The sequence below is a fragment of the Canis aureus genome, chromosome 10 (assembly GCF_053574225.1).
Source record: "Canis aureus isolate CA01 chromosome 10, VMU_Caureus_v.1.0, whole genome shotgun sequence".
NCBI lineage: Eukaryota > Metazoa > Chordata > Mammalia > Carnivora > Canidae > Canis > Canis aureus.
In genome coordinates, this window is record NC_135620.1 from 40,851,221 (window position 1) to 40,877,468 (window position 26,248).

Consider the following 26,248-nt stretch of genomic DNA (forward strand, 5'->3'; position numbering starts at 1 on the left):
ACAGATTAAGGGTCACATAGTGGGGACTCCCAATGATGTGAGAGGCACATAGTGAAGAGTGCCCAGACCCAGTTCTTTTCCATCCCCCCAAAAGACACAGGTGAAGTCACCAACTTGTTGGGCTAGGGTAAACCTGCTGGTTGTTAATACTTGATGAAACCTGGTTCCATCAGGAACCCCTATGCCAGGACCCCTCACCTACAAAAGAACTGTCCTTTTGATTAGGGTGATAGGTTGGACGACCTGTCTCAACAGAATTAAACCTTTGGCAAACTCAACACAAATTCTATGGCACCCTTTCAGACTTGGGTATTCATCTGTTTTTGTTTTTTTGTTTTTTTTGTTTTTAATTCTTTCAGGTTTTCCAGTCTAGCAATCAATCATCTAGTGAAAGTGCTCTGGCATAATTTGGGGATCCATGCAGTGCCCCTTCTACAACTAATTTGAACAGAGTTTTCTCTCCAGCAGTAATTACAAGGTCATTTTTGTCTCTAAAAGAACTGGCCGACTTGTGGATCCACTTATCATTTTTAGCTCTCTCTTGCTGTTTTTAAAGGAACTTTCGCCAGACAGATGAAAGACCACTGTGGAATGCAAGTGGTTCTGAGCAAGGCTGGTCCCCCAGGGGTGCGGAAAGCCTGGAAAGTGGCAGCGCAGACAGTGTTTGGAGGCAGGTGTCTGGGTGGAAAGATGTGCTACTTTCCATCCTGAACATGAGCGCTCCTCTGCTTTCTACAGATGCCTACGTTCTCCTGGCGGTCAGAGGCCGGTCATAGGCCGTAACCTGAGCAGTTTCAAAGCTCCCAGTGAAGTGAAACAACAACAACAACAACAACAACAACAACAACAACAACAACAACAACGTTGTGATGTTGTAACCATAAGAAATGGAGTGGTGCGCGTGTCCTTTATTGCTTTTCTCGTTTGCTACATAGTTCAAAGAATATGAAGCTGTGAGAAGAACAAAGATACGCCAAGAGACAGGGAGGAGCTAAGCTGAAGTAGTGGGCTGGGGGCACATTACCTTTCCTTCCCAAAGCCTTCTAGAGAGGGGAAGATATTTTCATCTGGGACCCTATGCAGGTTCTTATAATTGGTTGGAAAAGCCTGAAATTTGTCATTGTTTTAAACTACATGGGGATATATATCAATGTGACACTTGGTTTCTTGGGACTCAAAGTGAATAAATTTTTTTTCTTCCTTTTCCTTATGCTTCATTTTCCCCCCCCACTAATTCTCTTTTAATGGCCAAGCCCTTACTACTTAAAGACAATATTGCGGAGGATGTGGCTTTTAAAAATATTAAGCCACGTGGTTATGTGAGATCTGGCTTAGCAAGAATGAGCATTAAGCTTCTATGTCAAGCCTTCAGGAGTTAGATGATCTCCCCAGAAATCACCCTGAGGACGGTTTCCCTTTATTTCTTCTGGAATTGAGCTGCCACTTCTAATATGGCCACTTAATTACTGTAGTACCAATCTGTCCTGTGCGAGGAAGCATGGCATCCTCATCATCTGGTGTGTGTGTGTGTTGGCAGGGGCAGGGAAGAAGGCATATTGAAGTTTTGCAAAATGCTTGTATTCAGATAGGTCATCAGACTCCTGTCCCTTATTCCGACCCGGCGATCTCAGCAGAGCATCGAACAGACGTCGCTTCTTCTCCAACCTTGTCTCTGGCCAGCAGCTCTAACTTTTGCCATTTGCTTGGTCAGTTTTCTGCTAAGGTGGCCAGGAAAGGAGGGGGCTCCCTTTATGGCTCATCTCCCATCTTCCTGTTATGGAGGAGTTTAAAAGCTGTGAGCATTGGTGGGGAGTTTGCCAACTTTCTCCTTGCCCAGGAAGGGATGTACATTAATATTATCAAATGTCTCATCAGCAAGGCAGCTGTGTTTTGCTGAAAGGCCTCCAAACCACCTGATTCATGTCTTTCCTAGAAAATAAATTATACTGGCCCCTGTCAGGTGGCACCTGTTAGAAGCCTGACAAAGCATTTTTCCCTGAATATGAATCCGTGCCTGCCTCTTTTGATAATCTTCTGGGCAAGTCTCTAGGATATTCGGTTACATCTGCTGAACTGATGAATAGGCCTGCCCTCTAGTCTGTGCACATATACAGCATCTTCCTGCTCTGCCCCTGTTGGGCTCGGCTTAGGTCCTGGAGGACTGCATAGACGCATCTCAGCTCCAACTTCAATTCTGCAGGAACTAGTCAGGTTCAGAAGGTGGCTGGACCCAGCACGGGCATTTCCAGATGCAGCTTAGAAGGTTCTATTTAGGCATTCTTGGTTTGGGCCAGGTCGCTCTCTTGTGCGGAGGCTGCCTTGAGCGACAGCAGGCAAGGTGACAGCAAGCAAGACCTGCTTGGTTTGCTGTGACTGCATGGAACCACTTGGGCACGGCTTGTTTATTTTAGATTGAGAAATAAGAAGGTGGTTCTAGAATTTTTGATATTCCTTTATATGCCCTGCTACAAGAAAGCAGAGAATATCTACAGTCTAAGTTTTTCTGCTGTGTATTCTTTGCTTGTATGTCAGCATTAGGGCTATGGCTGGCCATTTCCATAGGCTGTAGCTCGACTCTTGGAGTGGGAAGGTATATGGCGTGGGGGCGTATGTGTAGGCCTGTATGTACACATGTACAGAAAAAAACCTACGAGGTCCCTTCAGTTGTCAGTGTGGGTGACTTTTCTTTTCCTTCATTATGACAAATTTGATGTGCCCTGCTTTTGAATCCTGAAGGTGACTGGGTCAAGGGTGATGCTGTAAGTGTGTGTGTACCTAGAAATCTGGTATAAAGATCTACAGGTATCTATGCATGTACACGGGCATGCAGGGGAAGTGTTAGAGATGATGCTGCTCAGGAAAGTTCTTTCTTATAAATTATGTTAGTGATTTGAATGCTTTTCAAGGTCCACTGTTGCATTCCACACACTGCTCTCTGGACTCCCCCTAGCCCAACACATCCCCTCCCAGACACATACTGGGCAAGCCGTGGCAGGGGAAGGCAACTGCATAACAGGCAGCCGGGGAATACTGCTCTGTACCTCGTGCTCGGAGCACACCCCGGGGTGGGGATGGACTCTGACGGCCTGTCTCCTCAAGTACAGCTTCTCATTAATAACCACAATACTTCCTATGGAGTGGAGCTCCCAAGGCAAGTAAAATGCTCTGTGGCTGCTTGGATGGGTCTTCACTGTGAGCTGGGAGTGATGGGGAAAGAATGAGACAGGGGAGCATAAGCAAGTGCTGCAACAAGAACAGAGGTGCAGTGGGCCTCCCTCATCCTTTCTGGTTTCATATATCTATAGTGGGGTGACAGTCACCTATTCAAACAGCAGACCCACCAATAATATTCACGCAATAACCCAGTTTGCTCCCCTTTAAGTAATGCGCAGGGAAAACAGCCAGAGGTTTCAGCAAGAAATTCACTTGCATTCTCTTTGGCTCTAAAGAAGTAGCACAGATGTGTGTTCTTGCCTCAACACATCCTGCCCTTGACGTGGGCTTTTCTCACACAACTGAAAACCCGACTTGGCCGAGTTGGAGAGACTGGAGGGCTCGCCTCCTGTGTGGCCGCATCTTGATTTCCTGTGCCTTCTGCTTGTGGGTGAAGAGCTGTGATGGGCACTGCCTGCTACTGCCATGCTTTGTGGAGTGAGCTGAGGTTATGTGGAAGGACCATTGAGCTCGAGCTGGGGCTGTCAGGTCTCCCTTCCCCTCTATTTAATTGTCACTTGTGCACCCTGTCTCCCTATGTTAGGAGGTATGTGCCCACAACAGAATCACAGCAGGCGTTAGGGACATGATAGACTGGATATGAGAACACACACCGTATTGTCCCCCATATGTGGTGTGTGCTGACTTAGATGGAAGATGGATACAGGATCGTGGGCCATCCTCTATTTACTTTTTCAACTGACTGTAAGGAAAGCATGACTTGGGGAGAGGAGAAACTATTTTTTCATCAATTTAGTTCGCCTTTTGTCCCCCCTGATGGTTTTAATTTCTATTGACATAGATCTGGGAAGTCCTACAAGACGTCAAACAGAATTTGGGAGAAGGAATGAAATGAAAATGTCACAAGAATGCTGAGCAAAATCAGGAGATCAAAACCTTGGAAAGACTGGCTGGAGGCCAGGTGTGAAGAGGTTTTTCAGTAGACTCAGAAGAGTCCTCTTTGGGGTCCCGATGGAAGGAGAGACACAGATTTTGCATGGGCTTTAGCCAAATCCTGGTCCTGGCACCACTAGACATTGGAATCAGAAGCCTTCCCGGGTGCGCTGAGTATATAGATGCCTTTCCAAACATCTCTAAGCTGCCTCAACCCAAGCAGTATTGATCAGAATCAGTTTAGTTCTATTGGAGGAATAATGATTTCTTTAGACACTGAAGCCCTTTATGAACCACATTGGAAGGTGCTTTAAAGAACTATGCCCTTATGTTCTCATTAGGTGGCAAGTTCCACTGAGCCCCTCTACTGGATGATATTTCTTGTTACATACCACAGGCTCCCTTGGCAGGCATTTTGATTATATGTCAGCCCTTAGCATCAAAACATGCCTAAAAGACAATCACAGTTAGACTTGCCCCCCACCTTTTTGGATGATAATGGGACATGCATTAGGACAATATAGGTTCAGTTTATATAGTCTCATTGTCCTAGAAGAGCACTAATCTGGTGTGCAGTTATATTTTTCTACTTGCATGCTGGGGCAATATATAAAAAAAACTTCAAAAAACCCAAACCCTGGTCACCTCTCTCCTGCCCTCAAAGCAATATCCACACAGTCTGGGTTTTACCTCTGTCTGTTCCAAGTAACTGCATGGGTTTTGGCCAGTGTGCCCTGGTGAGGATGGGCAGATAGTCTTCACTGTTTGGCTGGTGGGAATGTTTTGGAGGTCTCAGCTCAGAGTCCCTACAGACCCTCTCCACCAAGCCCTCCCTCCTGCAACATATCTCTCTAAGATAACCACCTTACCAGGCAGGATCCTGATAAGTCCAAAGTAGGCTGAAGGTCACTGCAATGATTCTATTAGTTTACCTCTTGCACTTAAGAGTTAAAGCTCAGACTGGAGGTGATGCCCCTCTTCAAATAGGTGCTATAAATATACTAGAGCTATCCCTGAAAAGATGCATTTGTATTTATATATATGTGTGTGTGTTGATTTTATATATATATATAAAATTTTTCTTTGTTTTTGTATACAGGTATGTATTACTCTATAGATATGAAAGGAGAGGTATAATACAGGAACAGGCAGGGGTGTGTTCATGTGCATCTATTTATAATTTGTATATTTTGTATGTATATATAGAGAGAGCCTTTGTCATTGTTTGCATCATTACAATGAATGTACCTCCGACCAGCGAGGAGTACCTGTCAGTGGTGAATGGAGAGAAGCCCCAAATGAACGGCTCTTGCATGGTCTCTTGCATGAAGCTGTTTCAGTAGGCAAGGTTGGCAGCAGCTTGTGAAATGAGTGGGCCCAGTGCAAATCCATCCATCCTCAAATCCGCCAAGGAGGGACACTTTGAAATGTCCATGGCTGTGTGTCAGCAGCCTCTTTTGGAGAGGCCAAGGAGCCTAGAACCCAGGGCGGGGAGGGACCATCCATGCTGTTAGTTCAAGATATGGCTTTTCCTATTAGATGGAGACAGGGCACACAAGAATTCTGTCTTCTAGGAGGACACTGACCACCAGGAACACAAAGTAGAGGCCGAACATGATGAAGCCCAGCACTTTGTTCATCCGCCATTTGCAGAGGGCAATGGAGAGGATGACGAAGAGCAGCATGATGAAGAGGAGGACGATGGCACAGAAGAGGCCATTGCTGCTGACAGCCACTGGTTGGAATCTGTGAATGATGGTGTATAGGAGCCAGGGCAGTGGGAGCCTGTGAAGGATAGATGGGGGAGCAGTCAGACATGTTGGAGGAGGCATATGGCATAGCATCAGCTTCTTGGAATCTATAATCTGAGGAGGGTGTCTGGTTAAGTTTGTTATGACTCATGCGTGGTTGGCTCAGGAAATCACAAAAGGAAGTCAGGTGAACTTCAAAAACTTTTATCTATTTCCTGACTCAATTAGGGAAAAGAGAGAATTTGTTCTATGGTTGAGTAAGATCAAAGCTGGGACCACTGCAGGTGATTTGAGTTCATTCATTTATTTATTTGAGAGAGAGAGAAAGAGAGGGAGAGAGAGTCTTAAGTAGACTACGCAGTGAGCATGGAGCCCACTGCTGGGCTTGATCCAATGACCCTGAGATCGTGACCTGAGCCGAAACCAAGAGTCAGACGCTTATCCAACTGAGCCACCCTGGTTCCTGAAAAGACTGATATGATCATTGTGGGGTGATTTCTGATTGTGATTTGAAATTATTGTGTGCTTTCCAAGTTGAATTCAAATGTGGCACCCAGCCCTAAAAAGGTGAACTGGACAATTTGTTCAGGGCAGGAGAAGGAGCAGACAAATGGAGAAAAGGCATAGAAATCAGTGGTGAAAATGGCAACATTATTTTTAGGAATGGAGATGGAGAATAGCCATAATTTAATGCACAATCTACTGGCCAGAGATGATAAATGATACCTGGTACCATATAGCTGTTTGAGATTTATTTTGGAAAAGATGGGATAATCTTTTGACTAACAATTGGGCTTCCTGAAAAATTTGAGGAAGACAGGGTCTTACATTTGTAATGTGATTTAAAAAACTTTACTATGTATTTTTATACCTGTCCCTTCCCTTTGCATTTGACTTTTTAAAAATCTGGTAACATCTTTTTTTTTCTATCCAGAGTGGCAACAATGGAAGATATCAGAAAAGCTAACTGTTAGCTGCATCCTGGGGGTGAGTTAGGACTCTGAGCAGCTGGAAACACATGACTCACATGGCCCATGCACCTCCAAGGGGCTGGGTGAGATGCAGTCCTACCCATCGAGCCTAATGATGGAACATTGGCTGGGGAAACATAGATCCAGCCACCCAGCTGGATGCGGCTTCTGCAGAGTCTTAGCCTTTGGCTAGGGGAGATTCAGTTTTGGCCTGACCTCAGGGGTGGGGAAGAAGAGGTGCTCTTTTGAAGCACAAAGCTCTCCAAAGAAAAGCAAATAGCTTGAGAGAAATAATGAGGTGAAAGGGGTAGTGAGTTTACATAGCTGGTCTCCTCTGCCAGAGGGAGCATGTGAAGGAAGAGCTCCTGAGTTCTACATCTTTGAATATCCAGGACCTGGCACATGCAGGCCCCATCTGGTTACGTATTTGACCTGTGCCAAACTGAAGTGATTGATGCAACTGCTTGGTAACCAATACAGGTATGAGGTTGTGCTATATGAAGTTTGCTATATGAAGTTGTGCTGGATGGCACTACAAATAAGGAAAAACTCTTTGTAGGAAAAATTACTTTTTTTTTGGTGCCTTTTGATTTATCAATTCTATTTTTCAGGGATCAAGCATAAGAAGTATTTGAAATGTTGGGGTGTCTGGGTGGCATAGCTGAATAAGCATCCAGCTCTTGATTTCAACTGGGGTTATGATCTCGGGATCATGAGATCGATCCTCAGGTTGGGCTCTGCTGTGTGTGTGGAGTCTGCTGGGAATTCCCCCCACCCCGCCCCTTCCCTGCTCATACTTACTTGCTCTCTCTCTAAAATAAATAAATAATTGATATATATATTATATATATATATAAAATATATATTTATATATACATATAATACTTGCAAATGTAACTTTATTCAGAAAAATGATCATTTCAGTGTTACTTTGAGTAGTGAAAAATTGGGTATACCTTAATCTCTAATAATAAAAATCTAGTTAAGTAGCAAACTTTGAAGTTGAGGTAATGTTATGTAGCCATTAAAAATCATAAGCTTATAATAATATAGGCAAATACTCATGATATAATTCTACAGTTAAAATGAAGGATACATGTAAAAATAGCAATGTAATTTCAATAATGTAAACTATATATGAACTAAAACAGGACGGTGGATTATCATTCATTTTTATTTATGCTTTATATGTCTAAAATCTTTTACCTGAGTATGTATTAATATTATCAACAAAAAGAGAATGCCAACGAGACAATGAAATATCTTTTATACTCAATATATTTCTAACAAGTTCGTCAATTGGCATAAACTCTTGAGAAAGACCTTTTTGAAAAATATACATCAGTAGCCATTAAAATGCTTATAGCTTCTAATTCATTAACATTTCTTGAAGGAATTTACCCTAAAAAAATAATTAAAAGTGGAGGTTTTCTGCATTAAGGTCTTCATCGGGAGATCCCTGGGTGGCGCTGCGGTTTGGCGCCTGCCTTTGGCCCAGGGTGCGATCCTGGAGACCCGGGATCGAATCCCACATCGGGCTCCTGGTGCATGGAGCCTGCTTCTCCCTCTGCCTATGTCTCTGCCTCTCTCTTTCTCTCTGTGACTATCATAAATAAATAAAAATTAAAAAAAAAAAAGGTCTTCATCAAAACCCCCATAATAGCAGAAAATTGGAAAAATATAAAAAATAATGGCTAAACTGAAAAGCAATGGGATGAAATATTTTGAAGTGATAAAATGTTAATTATGAGAGTTATAAAGGAACTTAGAAAAATAGTTGATTTACTACTTTACTAATAGATGCCTATTTTGAGCCACACATAAATGGCTTTAAAGTGGAAAAACAAAAGACCTCCGAAAGGTATTTGGAAGACAACATACAAAAATTAAATGTTGTTTTTGAGTGGTAGGGTTAGGGGTTATTTTTCTTTAAACTTTCATTTAACCTGTTCCTATATATGCAATTTAAGAACAGTGAACGAAAAAGCATCTTGTAATTCCCTAGGATATTTATTTTTAAAAAACAGGACAAAGAGGTCTTTTTTTGACAAAGAGGTCTTATAATTCTTCCTAACTTGTAGGATTTTCTCTCTTTATACCATAGCACATTTTGTTTTCCTTTTTTTACAAGAGACTGACCAAGAAAACTACTCTAAATGTGTAAGCAGTGCAACTGAGAAAACAGTTTCTACTAGAGATACCCTTCCTTTGAAACAGGCATCTTTTAAGGCATTCATTCATATATTCATTCATTCAGTCTACAAACATTTGTCAAGGTGCCACCATGCATTAGACATTGTTTTAGGCTTTGGGGAGCTGTTGCTCTTGAGTAGTTTACAGTCTAGTGGGCAGACTGATAAGCATGACCATGACAAGAACACCATCTGTAGAGAGTCTACAGGAGCAAGAACCCCTAGTCAGGCCCAAGGGAATCAGGGAAGCTGGGATTTGACTTTGGGAGGGTAAATGGGGAATTTTCCAGAAAGACAAGCAGGGAGGAATCTTGAGTGAGAGGGGCCTGAGAAGGAAGGAAATATGGCTGGAGAGGGAATCTTTAGAATTCAAAGGTGGTTAAGATGGTGGGAGCTCAGGGCAGGGTTTGTGTGGAGGGTGTTGTCGTGGAAAGCACAGACTCTGTCCAAATCCCAGCCATCTCTTACTAGTTTTGTGAACTCTGTGCCCTTCAGTTTCCTTATCTGAAAAATGGGGATCATAATACTTAGTCATGGGGCACCTGGGTGGCTCAGTGGTTGAGTGTCTGCCTTTGGCTCAGGTCATGATCCCAGGGTTCTGGGATTGAGTCCCACATCAGGCTTCCTGTGCGAAGCCTGTTTCTCCCTTTGCTTATATCTCTGCCTCTTTCTGTGTGTCTCTCATGAATAAATAAATAAAATCTTAAAAAAAATACTTAAGCCATAGGATTACTGTATGGCCTAAATGGATAAAAATGTACATCTAATACACAAAGGAGACACTGAATGAAGAAACATAGGTAACACCAAGGTACAAGAGAGAATAATATTCAAGATGTTCAATGAGAAAGTAGATCCATCTTAGTTTCTAAATTTAAGTGTCAAGAGCTCAGCTCTGGGAACACAAGCATAACATCCCATGTCTTACTTTCTCAGGGGTTCTCATTCAGGGTTATTTAGCAGACTACTTTTACTTCTGACACGTTAAATGAAATGAAAGAAGTAATAGCATCCCACCCCAGTCTGATCCACTTTAGAGATTATTCATATTGAGAACTCCAGTTTGCTCAATTGTAAGAATAGATCTTATCTTCTGGCTTTCAAAAAACCTAGAATATCTTTACCAGCATACATACATGATAATGCCAAACCTGCCAGCAATTTCCAAGGAAGGAGATGGGATATTTTTGCTGGGCCTATGTTTGTTCCAATCTGTTTTATGATCCAAAATCTCACCCGAGGCTGGTAGGGACTTTAATTAGAATAAGAATATGGAAAAAATACAGTAAAAGTCTACAGCATCTCCATCATACCTGAATACTAAATATTCTTAACTTCTAGCCAATGCCATTATATAAGCAAAATTCTTAAAGTATTTCCTACAATATCCACTCCATATGCAGGCATGTTGTTTCTGCCTAACTGGGAATAACTTATTCTTCATTAAGTCCTCTGAAAATGAAAAATGGAGTTCATGAAATTGAATAGTACTTCCTGTGTTTACTTTCTATTGGTATTGGTTAATTTTGAGCTCAGAGATCCTGGTCATGTCTTCACAGCTTCTCAGAAGACAAAGACAGTATTAGAGCTGGTGTGTGCACCTTCACAAGACTGTTTCTACTCACCCTACAGTGATGTCAAAGATGTTGCTTCCAACAGAGCTGGACACAGCCATGTCCCCAAGTCCCTTCCGGGCCACTATGACACTGGTAATAAGATCAGGGATGGAGGTCCCAGCAGCCAAGATGGTCAGACCCATAATCTCTTCACTAATGCCAATTGTTTCTCCAACCTAAAAGTAGTAACAGGTACACACATGAGTGTTTGTAGTCACAAAACCAACAAACCTACAAACATTACCATGCAAATCCTTTTTTTAAAAAAATATTTATTTATCTATTTGAGAGAGAGAGCATGCAAAAGCAGAAGGGGCAGGGAGTGGGAGAGAGACTCACAAGCTGACTCTCTGCTGAGCATGGGGCCCAACATGGGGCTTGATCTCATGACCCTGAGATCAGGGCCCTGAGACCATGACCTGAGCCAAAACCAAGAGTCAGATGCTTAACCAAATGTACCACCCAAAAGTACCATGTACCACTTGGTACTCCCTTTTAATGAGTTCCTATCTGCAGTATGTGGAGGGGTGAGATGATAAAGAGTAAGCCACAATCACTGCCATAGAGGAGTTCCTACGTTAATCATATTCAGACCCAAAAGATCAGGACTGTTCACATGAGAATTAAACAGATAATCTCAGGAAAGAGCTATAGAGGGCTTGAATGCAGTCTCTATATGATGTCTGGTAAGACTGAGACAGGAGGCAGAAGGGAGTTCTAAAAGTCAACTGGCCATTGGCTCCAGAGGCCAGTGCCTGGCAATGGTACTAAATCCTGTAGCACATTTGCCTTTGGATTAACAACTGAAGGTTAAGGACTAACACCCAGTGTTCCCATTTTTTCTCAGACATCTCCTAGTGTCTGTAGCCCACTTAAACACTTCTAGACTACCATTCCATAAGAAACTTGATTTGGGTTGTTTTGGGGTTTGGTAATATATGACTGTAAATCAGCAAGGCAGTTACGGAGAAACCATCAGTTAGGAAATCACAAGTCCAAGGCTGGCTCTGGCATTTGTTAAGAATTTGACCTATTGTTTGCCTGGGTGGCTCAGTGGTTGAGTGCCTGCCTTTGGCCTAGGGCATGATACTGGAATCCCAGGATCAAGTCCCACATCAGGCTCCCTGCATGGAGCCTGCCTCTCTCTCTGCCTGTGTCTCTGCCTCTCTCTCTCTCTCTCATGAATAAATACATAAAATCTTAAAAAAAAAAAAAAGAATTTGACCTATTGTTAAGTTAGCCAGTTATGTAATGTCTTTGATCCTTGCTTTCTTATCCTTAAAGGGGGAATGATAATACCTATCTTACAAGTGATTGGGAGGAGTAAAAAAGAACATTTGTGGAAAAGCCCTTTGCAAATAGTACAAGGTTACTGAAAAGCAAAGGGGGACCATTATTATGTTTTATTTCAGTCATTGCCTTTTAACACTGATAAAGTCTATTTTGGACAGTTATCTAGCCTCAGATGGAGGTTCCTCTATTCTCTTGAGCAACTTTTTAAAGAATCTTCTTGGGACTTTTAAAAACTTTATGTATTTCCTGGAGTTGGTCAACTGCAGTTCTGAAAACTTTTAAGATGATGCTCCCAATTTGGTTTTCAACAGCCTACTCAATAACACTCAACATTTTTGGAAAAAAAATTCAAAGGGCCAGAGTAGCATGTAAGAATAAGAGTTTTTAGGGAATAGAACAAGCTCATTTCTAAATAACTTTTGTGATTTATTAGTAATAGCATGGTTTCCACTAACTTAAAAGCATAGCTGGGAGCTATTTTTTGTTTGGATGGTCATGTCTGCTCTAGAGCCTGGTTAGCTAAAGTAGTTTATCCTATCCTCATGGAGCAAAGATTCTTTGTTCCCCATCCGAAAGGAAGTCCATGCAAGCAGAATCACTGCTTGATCACTGCTTGTTCTCCTTAATATATAGAATATTGTCTGGTGTTTTTTTTTTTTTTAAGATTTTTATTTTTTTGCTTATTCATGAGAGACATACAGAGGGAGGCAGAGAGATAGAGGGAGAAGCGGGCTCCCCATAGGGAGCCTGATGCAGGACTTCATTCCTGGACCTGGATCATGCCATGAGCTGAAGGCAGATGCCCAACCACTGAGCCGCCCAGGCGTCCCTCGCCTGGTGTTTAATAGACTCTCAATATCTATTTGCTGAATAGATTAGTCAATCTATATACTTAGGTGATTTTACTAGCATGTTTTCCACTGATTCTCTTAGAAAAAATTAAATAAGTGCTCAACACAGGAGTGCCCAAGTCTCCTTGATGACCTATTTTTTTGTTTGTTTGTTTGTTAGATTTGGAATGAAACATTTTCAAAGACTGAAGATGCTGACTGAATGATTGTCATCCCCAATAAATAGGATGATTCCTCAAGGGAGTTCTAAAGCAGTGGCTATTTTAAAACAACACTTGTATTTGGAGTTTGAATGGCTCTATAGACAGAAAAAAAAAAGAGAAACTGAAGTGGGGTATTACGATGGTGTGGCTAAGAGTGATGGCTCAGATAAAGGGAGAATTGGGTGCCAATCTTAGCCTGTCACTCACAGTACATGGTAGTCAACTTTCTTGAGCCTTGGTTTTAATCATTTTTAGAATGGGGATGATAATGTCCACCCTGTTCTGATGATTATATATGATGATGCAGACAGAGCAAAGAACACGGTGTCAGGTATAAATACTCAATAAATACCAGCTATGCTAGCTCAGACACTACCCCTTTCCCTCTCCAACTTATCAGACTAGCCGCTGGGCTCTGGAAGCAGAGACTGAAGTGGGTTTAATAGGCATCAGTTATTTAATAGGCATCAGTTATCAGTCAATGCAGGAAATCATGAAAATAATGAAGATTTTTTATTGTACATCAAACTTCTGATGAATCTATGTGGCTCCTAGAAACATTTTCACTGATTGAGAACTAGTCTTCATAAGCTCATTTTAAGAAAATTTCATTGAATTTGGCTTCTGGAGAGTTAGAGGCAAGATAACAGGTGCATGGATGGGATAGCACTGATCAAATTGCTAGCATCAGAGAAGTTAGGGGTAGAAAGGACATCAGATGTTTCTTGGATGGAATTCCTGTTTTCTGATTGAAGTAGATGATGGGGCCACTCAGAATCCAAATTCAGTGCTGCTCTGAATATTGTGTGATGCAGGTCATTGCCTTGATTTAAGGAGGAACTGCAAAAATGTCATATTGGCAAAATGAGACACAAGGTCGTATTTGACTCTTGGAACTAACTTCTAATATTAGATGCAGGATAGATTTTAACCTAATGTTCTGATAACCCAAGACATTTACTAATTTCATGATGCAAATACAATAGAAAGTAACAAAAACTAAGGGAAAATATGCATAAAGCATTTTATGTAAAGGGCATTTAATTTTGGCCAAACAGTAGCTAAATAATGGTATTAAATAGCATTTATTGTTGGTAAGACTGTGGATAATAAAATAGTTGAACACTAAATGGTGCACTTATTGTCTTTCTGGCCTTTATAGCTCAAAAGTATAAGCAACAGAATTAGAGCTAGACTGCTTAGAAAAGAATCTGCTATTTTGATCAGATCTCTGGATGTCTTAAAAGAGAAGAGCATTTCTAGAGGAGAAAAGAAAAACTTCTTATGCTTTACTAGAAAGTAAGGTTTCTCTTTATGCACTTTATATTCCTGGGCCTTTTGGTAATTACTATTGTTCTTGGCGTTATGTTTGCATTTTTTCTACAAGAAAATGAAAAGGAAGCAAGAGTATGGAATTAAGATAATCATTAAAAAGGACAAAAAAGATGGAAGCCAATAGGATGATGTTTTCTAGAATGGCTAAAGAGAAATATCCAGAAAACAAGTGAGAAAAAAAAAAAACCCCTTTTTTCTTTATCAGGACAGGAAAGAATAATAACCATTATTTTTTTAAGAATAAAGATAATTATTTTTTAAAAACCCATTACATGTTATGAATAGCAAATAGTCCTTCTAGCATGGAAATCTGGAGGCTGAGGAGCAGCTTACCTACTGTAATGATATCTGGGTATATTGGTGGCAAATGACTTTCAGTGAATGTGGAAAAATTGTGACTTTGGGGCAAGCAGAGTTTCTTCAGGGTCAACAATTTTTTGGAAACATCCAGGAAGAATAATCTGAAGTCAAATGTCATAAAACAACTAGGATAGGGATGCAGGGTGGTTCAGTGGTTGAGCATCTGCCTTTGGCTCAGGTCGTGATCCCAGGGTCCTGGGATTGGGTCCACATTGGGCTCCCTGCAGGGATCCTGCTTCTCCCTCTGCCTATGTCTCTGCCTCTCTCCGTGTCTCTCATGAAAAACAAATAAACTCCTTAAAAAATAACTAGGATAGGAATAATATGCAGTATCTTGAAGGAATAATACTGGGAATATAGACTGACATTTCCAGTGGATTTTTTCAATGATGGTATATGTTCTTTTTTTTTTTTTTTTAAATTAAGGTGTAATTTACATACATACAGCAAAGTATAATTTTACCTCCAGTAAAACTCACCCTCTAAAAAGTGTATAGTTCTGTGAGTTTTGATAAATGTTTGTAGTCCTGCTTCTCCACATCCTCATCAACGCATATCTGCCTTTTTGAATATAGGCATGCTAGTGGTTGTGAAGTAGTATCTCGTGTTTATTTGTCTAGAGAGAGAGCACGACTGCAAGCTGTGGCGGCGGGGAGAGGGAGGGGAGAAGCAGAGGGAGAGGGAGAGAGAGAATCTCAAGCAGGCTCCACACCAAGTGCAGAGCCTGATGTGGGGCTTGATCTTATGACCTTGAGATCATGACCTGAGCCAAAATCAAGAGTTGGACGCTTAACCCACTGAGCCACCCAGGCTCCCCTTGTGTTTATTTTTAAACAACTCTATTGAGATATAATTCATATATCATAAAAATAACCTATTTAAAGTGTAGATAATTCAATTTTTAGTATATTTATAAACTTGTAGAGCCATCACCATAATTTAAATTTATAGCTTTTTCATTATCCCAGGAAGAAACCCCATACCTATTAGTAGTCACTCATCATTCCCTCCAACCTCCCCAACCCTAGGCAACTATTAAGTACTTTGTCTCTATAGATTTGCCAATTTGCCAATTTTTCACATTTCCTATAATTAAAGTCATATAACATGGGGTCTTTTTTGACTATCTTTTTCATTTAGCATATTTTAAACATTCATTCACATGTAGCGTGTACTAGTACTTTGTTCCTTTTTATTGTGGGATAGTATTCTACTGTGTGGACAGACCACATTTTGTATATGGTTTCATTAGTTGATGGGAATTTGGGTGGTTTCCATCATTTGGCAATTATGAATAATGCTTCTGTGAACATGTGTGTATAAATTTTTGTATGGATGTTTTCATTTCTCCTGGGTATACAGGTAGTGGAATCACTGGATCATATAGTGACTCTATGTTTAAACATTTTGTGGACTGCCAAACTGTTTTCTAAAGAGGCTGCATTATTTAACATTCTTGCCACTAATATATAAAAGTTCCAATTTCTATACATCCTCTACAACGTTTGTTATTGTCTTTTTTATTATATTCATCCTAAGTGAGAGGGAAGTGGTATCTCACTGTGGTGCTGATTTGCATTTCTCTAATGAATAAGATGTTGAGCATGTTTTCTTGTGTATTATCTATTTTCACATCTTTGGTAAAATATCTATTCAAATCTTTTGTCCATCTTAAACATTAGGATGCCTGTAGATGCTTGCCTTTTTATTGTTTTGTGTGTGGGGTTTGTTTTGTTTTGTTTTGTTTTGGTTTGTTTTTTGAGCAGGCTCCACACCCAACATGGGGCTTGAACTTATGACCCTGAGATCAAGAGTCACATGCTCTACCAACTGAGCCAGTCTGGTGCCCCTTGCCTTTCCATCATTGAATTTTAAGAATTTAAAAAATATATCCTGGATACAAGTGCTTTATCAGATGTATATGATATATATTTTCAGACTATGTTAAACAAAGAATACAAGTGGGAAGTTTGAAATTTGTGCAGCTTATAATAGAGGATAAAAGCATAGGTTCTGGAGTTTCAGAGCTCTGGGTTATAATCTCAGTTCTGTTACTTAAACCTATATGATCCTGAGGATTTTTATTATTAGTTCTAAGCATAACTCCTCCAACTGTGGATAATAATAGTACCTCCTTCATGGGATTTGTGCCTATGAACACAGTGACTGTCAAGATCAGGAGGACAAAGCGATATGAATTGTCCAGCATCTGGTACCCATTTGATCAGTAATAGTTACCAGTATCATCTCTGAGAATGTGAAATGTTGGCATTTCATTCTTTCATCCATGTGTTACAGCAAACAATTCCTGAGAATTTAGTTTTGTGATGGGCACTACGACTAGTACTGAGTTAAAAGTGGGAAAAGCAAAATACATCATCATGATAGCAAACTGAGGTTCAAATAAGAGACTCTCTTGTCTCCAGTTCTCTTCCTAGAGCCAATCTGAAAAGCTGGTGAGAGCATGAGGTGAGCGGCTGTCAAGAGGAAGTAAGTGTCATGGAATCAGGTAAAACCTTGCCATTCCTCTTAGACCTGGGTAGGCCTAGATTCAGGCTACAGAAGGCAAGAAGAGTTGAGGGGACCTCCTCCACACGGATGTTCAGGGTTGTGCTGATTTGACTCCCCACTATAGGAGGAGACCAGGAGGCATGGGGAAGTGAAGTAGGCTTAAATCCTTTAGTCCTGGAATATGTATCCTGTCTTGTTGGACACAATACTATTCTGACACTTTTCTTTTTTTTTCCTTTTAAAAAATATCTTATTTATATTCAGTTTGCCAACATATAGTGTAACGCCCAGTGCTCATCTCATTATGAGCCCTTCGCCCAGTGCTCATCTCATTATGAGCCCTTCTTAGTGTCCATCACCCAGTTACCCCATCCTCTTACTTACCTCCCCTTCTGCAACCCCTTCTTAGTTTCCCAGAGTTAGGAGTCTCTCATGGTTTGTCTTCCTTTCTAATTTTTCCCCATTTAGTTTCCCTCCTTTCCCTTATAGTCCCTTTCACTATTTCTTATATTCCACATACGAGTGAAATCATGTAATAATTGTCTTTCTCCAATTGACTTATTTCACTCAGCATAATATCCTCCAGTTCTTTTTTTTTTTTTAAGATTTTATTTATTTATTCATGAGAGACAGAGAGAAAGAGGGGCAGAGAGAGAAGCAGGCTCCATGCAGGAAGCCCGATTTGGGACTCGATCCCAGGATCCTGGGGTCACACCCCAAGCCAAAGGCAGATGCTCAACTGCTGAGCCACCCAGGCGTTCCAATACCCTCCAGTTCTATCCGTGTTGATGTAAATGGTATGTATTCATCCTTTCTGATGGCTGAGTAATATTCCATTGTATATATTACCATATCTTCTTTATCCATTCATCTGTCAAAGGACATCATGGCTCCTTCCACAGTTTGGCTATTGTGGACATGCTGCTATGAACATTGGGGTGCAGGTGTCCTATTGTTTCATTACATTTGTATCTTTGGGGTAAATATCCTCTGACACTTTTCAAAAGCAAACACATTGATTAGCCCTTTGGCAACCATGAGAAGAACCAGGCAAATGGGCCTTCCTATGGAGGTCTTACCTGGTGTGCCCACCAGACCATCAAGTAAGAGAATACAGCGATCCACGTGATGGAGCCAAAGAACGTGATGGGAAAAAACTTCCTTGATGACTGAAAGAGAACCAGAAAGAGGGGAGAGTGTCAGTGCTGTCCAGTGAGGTGGATCTGACAGACCAAAGCTAAATCCACTATTGCCGCTACTTCTCCATTGCCTTCCATCTTCATAGGCTCAGCAATCAGAAGGCCCTGCCTAACTCCAGTCAAGCTGGAACAGGAAGACTCACTCTTGGGAATGTTGGTTGGAGCCATATCATCACCAAGAAAGTTCCTGAGATGGAAGTCTCTTGAAGAGAATGTCTGTTTCTGCTGCTGGCTGCTCAGATGCCCCCTGCCCCTTGCCCTTCCCACGGCCTGGTTTCTCAGCCTTGCCCTCAATCTCTTGACCACCTCATAGCCTTCCTCCCTCTTCTGTTCCCTTCTGCTCAAGTTCATCAGAATCAGTTTCTATTGCTTCACCCCATGTATCCTATCAGTCCATTAGCCAGAAAAACTATGTGATTAATTGCTTTTAACAAGAAGGATCAATAGGTTGCAAAACAGGTTCATCTTATAGTACCACGAATTACTGGGAAAAGCCACACAGAAGTCATCACCATAGTTTCTATAGATTCCTGATGACAGCCACACTCTAGAACATATTTGAACCACCCTTATAGAGTATAGACAGAGGCCCAATGTGTTGCTCTTCACACAGGAGGTAGAGTAGATGATCTTGGGATGGTTTTTTCTCCTGTTCCGCACCCCTGACTGTATTATGTCCATTTCTGCTTTGAGCACTGGCCTTTGTGCAATTGCAGACTTAGAGTCTGAACACTTTTTATTTTTATTTTTTAAATTCAATTATAATGAACATACAATGTTATATTGTGTACAATACAGCATAATGATTCACCAATTCTATAAATTGCTCAGCGCTCAGTGTGAACACTTTTAGTTTCTTTCAAATGTTAGCCAAAATCAGATACTCAAAATGCAGTGTTTTTTACCTGACCCCACTACAGAGAGATCCAGGCTTACACTGGATTGTGGTGGCCTTTTGTTGATAGCTTTTTTTTTTCTCCAAAATTGGGGTCCTTTAAAACATACTCGGGTAGCAGAATGCCCTCACCCTCTCACCTATTACTGCCAACCGAACGCTTTTTATTTCAAAGCTTTCCAGTATGAGAAACAATCTCATTTTTTGCTTTGATAATTCCATCCAATTTTGTCCAGGGAAGTGAATTCTGGAGTTGACTTGGATGAAAGCTATTTCAATTGTCTAAAGAGCAGACCTTGGGCAGCCACACAGAACACTTTCTGTCATGGCTTTTGAGAGCTTCATTAAGAGGAATCTCTCTATATATATCTATAATAATATATTAATATATATTAATATTATATATATAATATATATGTTATTATAGATATATTATATATATAATGAATATCTATAATAATAATGAACACAGTCTCTATCACCCCAGACCAGGCTTATGTTCTCTTTACTAATTTTGAATTTTCAATATATGTTTTTATTATCACTCATGCCATTCCGTTAAATTTCACAATAACAATTTCTTTTGCTTAATGAGTGCTGACTTTTTTTGCGCTGTTTGTTAGCTGTAGTATCTGCAAGACCTGTGGGCTTGCTTAAATTGAGAGAGACATCAGACCCCAGGGAGTGGGAGGAAAATATTTTGGCTAAAGACTCAGGCCCCTACTGGGGGCCTGAACACGTTAGTGGGTTATGGGAAAAAAAAAAAAAGTAATCCATTTTTCAAAGTGGACGTTGAGACATTTACTTCTGAGAGTGAATTCCTTTAGAGCTGAGGCTTTAGCTGGATTTTAGAGAGCAGATTCCCCAAACCTTAAAATTGACAGTGCAAGTTTTTCCAGACATGGCATTTAGCTGAATGGAGTTCCCATTCTTTTCTTCTGGTCGCACGTCACTGTTTCAGGATCCTAAGTGAGTAAGAGTTTCTTCTCGTATGGCCAGGCTGTGTGACAGGGAAGGAAAAGGCCTTTCTTGTATGGGGCCACGCATGTGATTGGAGCAGCAATCAGGTTGTGAGCTTGATTCTGAGCATCCTGTGAGGGAATGGAGTACCATCTCCATACTTTATGGTATGGCATATGTACTGGAGATCTTGGGAGAGTCTTCATTTCATAGATTGCTCATTTTACAGGTTAGATCATTTATTAAATATGTAATTATTTTGTTATACCTTTGCATATCTGCACATTGATGTAGTGTGATGAGTTAGAATCAAATTATTTGGAGATATTTCTCATCTGAAAAATATCATCCCTGACCCATGGAACATTCCTAGTCAAAAGGTAGAAACTAAGGAATCAGAGTAAGGATATAAAGGAACTAAGTTCACATCAACCTGCTAATGAAAACCTCTTTTGATGATGCTTATGATTCTTGATCAAGAGGCCAATTAGTAATTCATGGGCATCTATATGTACCTAGTGTTATACTAGGGACTCAGTGAAAAGAAATTAAAGATAGTTTTTATTTGTAAGTTTCCAGGTCTTCATCATAAATGAAGGGCAGGTAAAGGCCAGGTACCTACTCTGTACCCAGATCTTGAACTAGACCTGAAATTCAAACCCAGCTCTGTCTGACTATCCAGCAGGTATTCCTTCTTAATATTTAGGTTATACCAATTTTTTTCTTAAAAAAAAAAAAACAAGGTCAATGATGCTCAAAGTATGCCCAGCTTACAGACATAATGATAATGATGATCATAATCCCAGCCTGTTCTCTGAATGGCAGAAAAATATAAGGAGCATCGGGGAGGTAGAGGCTAGCATTCCAGCTGTATGGCCATCTGCCTCGCCCAACCTCCCATATCATCCCTGATTGGGAAGTATCAACCCTTTATGCATCAGCAGTTCAGTTAAATGTTTCCCAACTGTCAAACTATCTTGTCCTTTCCAATCTCACAGCCCAGGTAATTCCTTCTTCTTTCATTTTCTTCTGAATGACTCCCCTTATTTGGACTCTATGGTCTCATTCCAGACATCACTACCCAGTGATACTTGTGCAATTATTTAGTTACCAGTCTCATTGGAAGGAAGAAAATAGCCCTTGAAGCCAAGGTCTGACATGTCAATTTTTGGTTAGTAAGGGTGGCTCATCCTAACATCTGCTGGGATGAACCTCATACTAATTAGCAAAAAGCAAATTGCGTCCATGTGGCGGCCATTTTGTTCCCAATGTAATGGTTTATGTGTATAATTGACAGCTAATGTTCTCATTAGAAGCTTTTAGTACATCAGTGGGATACTTTCTTGGCTTGAGAAATATTTCTGGACATTAGCTGATTGCACAAATTGGCCGTATCCTTACTGATTTAAATGGCTAAATATTCACTGAGCATCTATTCTGTGCAAGGTCCTGGGGCATGCATATCTAACAACAGTCCACCAAACAATCCTATTTAATATTAAAAGTGTGTTCTCTGGATTAATAGGACCAGTATTGAAATCCTTGCTCACCAATTACCAGTGATGTGATCTGAGAGAAATAATTTCATCTTCTAAGCCTCAGTTTTTTCATCTGTAAAATAGGGGGAAATAACGATATATAGTTGTTCTGAGGATTTCATGTTCACAAAGTGTCTACCGGAGTGCCACATAATAAGTACTGAGATAATAATGGTGGTTGTTATTAGATGATGTTATCCTTGTTTTGTTTTCTAAGAGTTGAGGGAACTGACATTCAGAGAGATGGAAGTGGCTGCAGAGACCTGGCTGAGAGTCTTGACTTTGCCTCTTACTTGCTGGGTGTGCTTGAACAAGTCACTAAACCTCTCTGGGTTTCAATCACTCGTTTTTGCTAAGCCTATGCTTGGCACACAGCAGACACAATAAATATTTGGTGAACCAATCAATGAATGGTATCAATGGCAAAAACAGAGCTGACTTCTTAGGTACCTTCCCAGTTCAAAAGGTCATGTTTTGATGTATTCCTGTTTTGTAAGAAACTCCATCCTGGATCAGGAGAGAATATAACTTTTGGGGTCTCTATTTCCTTTATTATTTTCAGTGTTTATCAAAGACATGTTTCTCATTGAGGTTTATATTTTCGTTCTTTTGCGTTTAAACTGAAGCCATTATTTTAAGAAAACTATAAAAGTGAATTAATCTGAGCTGGAACGGTGTACAATCCCACAAACACTGTCATATAATTTGCATATAAATAAAGGGGAAATAAAAACAAGTGGGAGTACTGTTTACTCTGAAACTGGATGGATACTAAAAAAATCATGTTTTCCTCGTAATTACTGTCAAGGTTTGGAACGTTCATCTCCACGGGTAATTCAAAAACTACTGGGAGACGGAGAGTTGCCAGGCCCTCCGGAGTAGCACGTGTTTATTAATTAATAATTTTCTCCTCTTTTTCCTCTCCCTTGATATTTTTTCAAAAGGCCCTTGTGGCAGAGCATGAAGACTGTCAAAACAGCCACAACCCTTTATAACCAAGAGGTGGGGTCTATTTTCCCGTCCTTTGACTCTGGGGTGGGCTTATGCCTTTCTTTGACCAACAGGATATGGTAAAAGTGACAGCATGGGGGGATTCCAAACTGGATCTCAAGAGGCTCTGTAGCTTTCATTCTTGCTGCCCTTGGAACGTGGCTGTCACGTGAATCAGCTTTGACTAGCCTACGTAAGGTAAGAGACCATGTGGTGCAGAGATGAGCTTTTCCAGCTGACATGATCCTATGCCAACAAGACCCCAGCCATCTAAGTGAGCAGAACTGTCCAGCCGAGCCCAGAACAAATGGTCAATTCATAGAATTCTGCATTTAAAAATTGCTTACTTTTTTAAGCTGCTAAGTTTTGGGCTGGTGTGTCACACAGCAAATGATAACAGACACAAGACCAAACCTAATGAAACTCTTCTTGATCATGCTAAGCATGATCAAGAAGCCACTTATTGGCTTTTGTATCCACAGGCATGGTTTTTCATTTGGCGTTTTGTATATGCAGAGGATGGCCATATAATTCATATTCCAAACCAGGATGTTTTGAGATTAAACTGGGATTATCCTGGGCAAACTGGGATGTACGGTCCCCTTAAATTTGCAGTGCTGCATTGATGGTTATCTCTTTATGCTTTCCTTAATCATAGGATGTCATGGCTGGCAGGGAATCTAGAGATCTTCCCTCCCTGTATTTCAGAGAGGAGGAAAAGTGAGGTTCACAGTTGAGAAGTGACTTTCTCAAGGTTGCACAGCTCATGAGTTATGTGGGGGGAAAACATTGTAGTCAGTGTGGTAGAATGAGAACACTGATGGAGTCAGGACATTTGTTTGAATCTAGCTACTGTCACTGATATGGCTAGCTAGTCTTGCCCTATAGTTACATGCCTTATTTCTTCTACTAAGTTTTGAGCCCCTTAAAGATAGGAATTGTGAATTCTGTGTCTTCACATGTCTTTTCGGGTATAGGCTTGATGCTTGGCATATAATAGGTATTCAATAAATATATGCTAAGGAAATTTTAAAACCACCAAATGCTCTGAGAGTTGCATTTTTGCTTGGGACAGCACATAGTATATGCAAAGAAAGAGAAAAAAATCCAGTTCATCCCAGGGATGGCTCTTGGCTACCCAGGCCCAGAAGCTGGCTCTCAAGGTTTGTGCACAGTGAATGATCAGTCCATAGTATTACAAAGGAGAGCATCATGTGCAGCTGCATCTTCTTGCCTTGTATCCTTTGGGGTTGTAGCATAAGCCAGGACAGCTGTCGTGATCCAGCTCACTGCTGCCATGGTGGAGTCCTGTGTGTTGTCCCAGAGTCGCTGGTTCAGAGCTTTGATCTTCCCTAACAGCGTCCTTGTCCTTTGAGCTCAGATCACAGAGACAACCAGCACTTTTCCAGCCCTTGCTCTAGGAGTCCAACCCAACCTGAGAGCCCAGGCCTTGGTTACTGGCATCTTCCTCCCATTCCTGCACACTTTTCCTGACTGCTCCAGTGGCTGTGTGCTGACACCCCCTTTGCAGGCCATCAGCCTCCTATATGGGGCCACACTAAACTAGGCACAGGAATTTAGGAACTCATATTTGTCTCTCTGAATTTCCTCCTTGGGGCAGAGCAAAAGCACTCGTCTAAACAGAACAATGGAAGGAGAGAGAGAGAGAAAGTGTGTGTGTGTGTGTGTGTGTGTGTGTGAGAGAGAGAGAGCACATGTGAGCACGCGCATCTCAGAAATGTCAGTGTGACGTGAGCCATGAAGAAACTCAACACATTCCAGCTCATTCACTGGAGGTTTCCAGGAAGCCAGGCCTTTGCACAGAGCAGATGTTCTGCAATTATGTTGTAAATAAAGAAACTTAAATACTGCTTTAAGTAAGTCACACTTGTTACATGCACCCTCTATTTGGAAACCTCTAACGTTGGGAGTCCTTACATGAGGGGGTCCCTTTTCTGGCCTGTACCTGACAAGACATGGCTCTCCACCAGCTGGATTATTTATAGGTCAGTGGGGACAGGATTTTTCTTCTGCCTTCTTAAAGTACTGAGAGTGGGATCACCATGGGGCTCTTAAGACTTATGCTCAATTTTGCTGCATGTTACCACAGTGCCTTATTGTAAATGCATTCAGACATGATATTCTTGGACTTCCACTTTCTGGTATCATGAAATAGGGCGGGAGTCCAAGTTGTGTGGTCACCTGGACTTGGATCTGAAACTTTGCTCCATCTCTGAGGAAGTGATCAGGGATGAGTTAGTTAACTTCTTTGGGTGTAAGTTTCTTTCCACTTATGCCAATAATATATAACATTATATATAAGAAATGCAAATATAAAATGTGGGTGTGTACACACATATTCCTATGCTAGCTATTTCCTGAGATTCCACAATATGACTTATTGGAAATACATAGGGCAGAGTCTGATGTACAGTAGGTGCACACCTTTGTTGAATGAGATGTGTGTGCAGGGCCATACCAAAACGTACAGCTACTTACTATCATTAGTTCCCTTACCCTTTGGGGCACTGGCCCAAGAACCCAGTTCAACACTAGGAGAGATGTTCTTTTGATTTGATCTATACTTAGATTGTACTTTGCTGCTCATAAGATGGTATTATGGTCAATGCACCTGGTACATAATAATGGTAGAAAGGAATATCGATGGTAGTAATGACAGCAATACAGGATTGAGAAGATCAGACAAGTAGGCATTTACACTACACGAATACGTTTCTTTACATTATTTTTTGAATTGAATGGTGGTTTTAAAGCATGGTTGCCAATTCTTTGACACTGTTTCCATCAAAGATGTCATACCTTATATGACACTGACATATTCTGGGTAAATTTTTTGTCTCCTCTCCTTTAATCAGGACAAACTTATGAATGTTTTGACCCTAGAATATAGTGGAAGTGGCTTGCTGTGACTTCTGAGTTTAGGTCATCAAAGACCTTCTGCCTTGTGCTGCTGGGACACTCATTCTTAGAGCCCTGACCTCTTGTCTACAGTATCTGACTATCTTGAGGCTACCATGCTGTGAGGGAGCCCAAGTCACATGGAGAAGCCACATTTAGGCTCTCCCACAGACCATCGCAGCCGAACCCAGCCTTTGAATCATCTCTGCCCCTAGAAACATCAGATGAGTCCATCCCACAGCTATTCAGTTTTCCCAGCAGAGGCCCTGGATGTTGCGGAGCAGAGACACGCAACCCTCAATGTGCCCTATTTGAATTCCTGATCTACAGGATCTGCAAACAGAATGGAGTGTTTATTGTTTCCATGCCACTATGTTTTGAGGTGGCTTGTTACATAGATCAGATAACTTGAACAATCACTATAATTGTGTACCTGTCCAGAGAAATTTTAGACATATATAAGCATACACAAGTACATATGTTACCCCCTCTTTTCCTCTCAAGGCAAAGAGAAGCAGCCTGTGCATATTATTATACACTGAGCTTTTCACAAGGAG

At 41.0% G+C, this 26,248-nt stretch overlaps 1 protein-coding gene across 3 annotated transcripts in view; it reads right to left on the minus strand.

Moving 5' to 3' along the window:
• Positions 1-318: 318 nt before the first annotated feature.
• SLC24A2 (solute carrier family 24 member 2) overlaps positions 319-26,248 on the minus strand; it is a 240,492-nt gene continuing 214,562 nt past the window's right edge. For all 3 annotated transcript variants that reach the window (XM_077912121.1, XM_077912119.1, XM_077912120.1), the window contains 3 exons: positions 18,270-18,359; positions 10,647-10,813; positions 319-5,892 (listed from right to left, as the gene is read on the minus strand). In XM_077912121.1, coding sequence (XP_077768247.1) covers positions 5,643-5,892; positions 10,647-10,813; positions 18,270-18,359 — 507 coding nt within the window. In that variant the 3' untranslated portion in view covers positions 319-5,642. The remainder of the gene's footprint in view (positions 5,893-10,646; positions 10,814-18,269; positions 18,360-26,248) is intronic.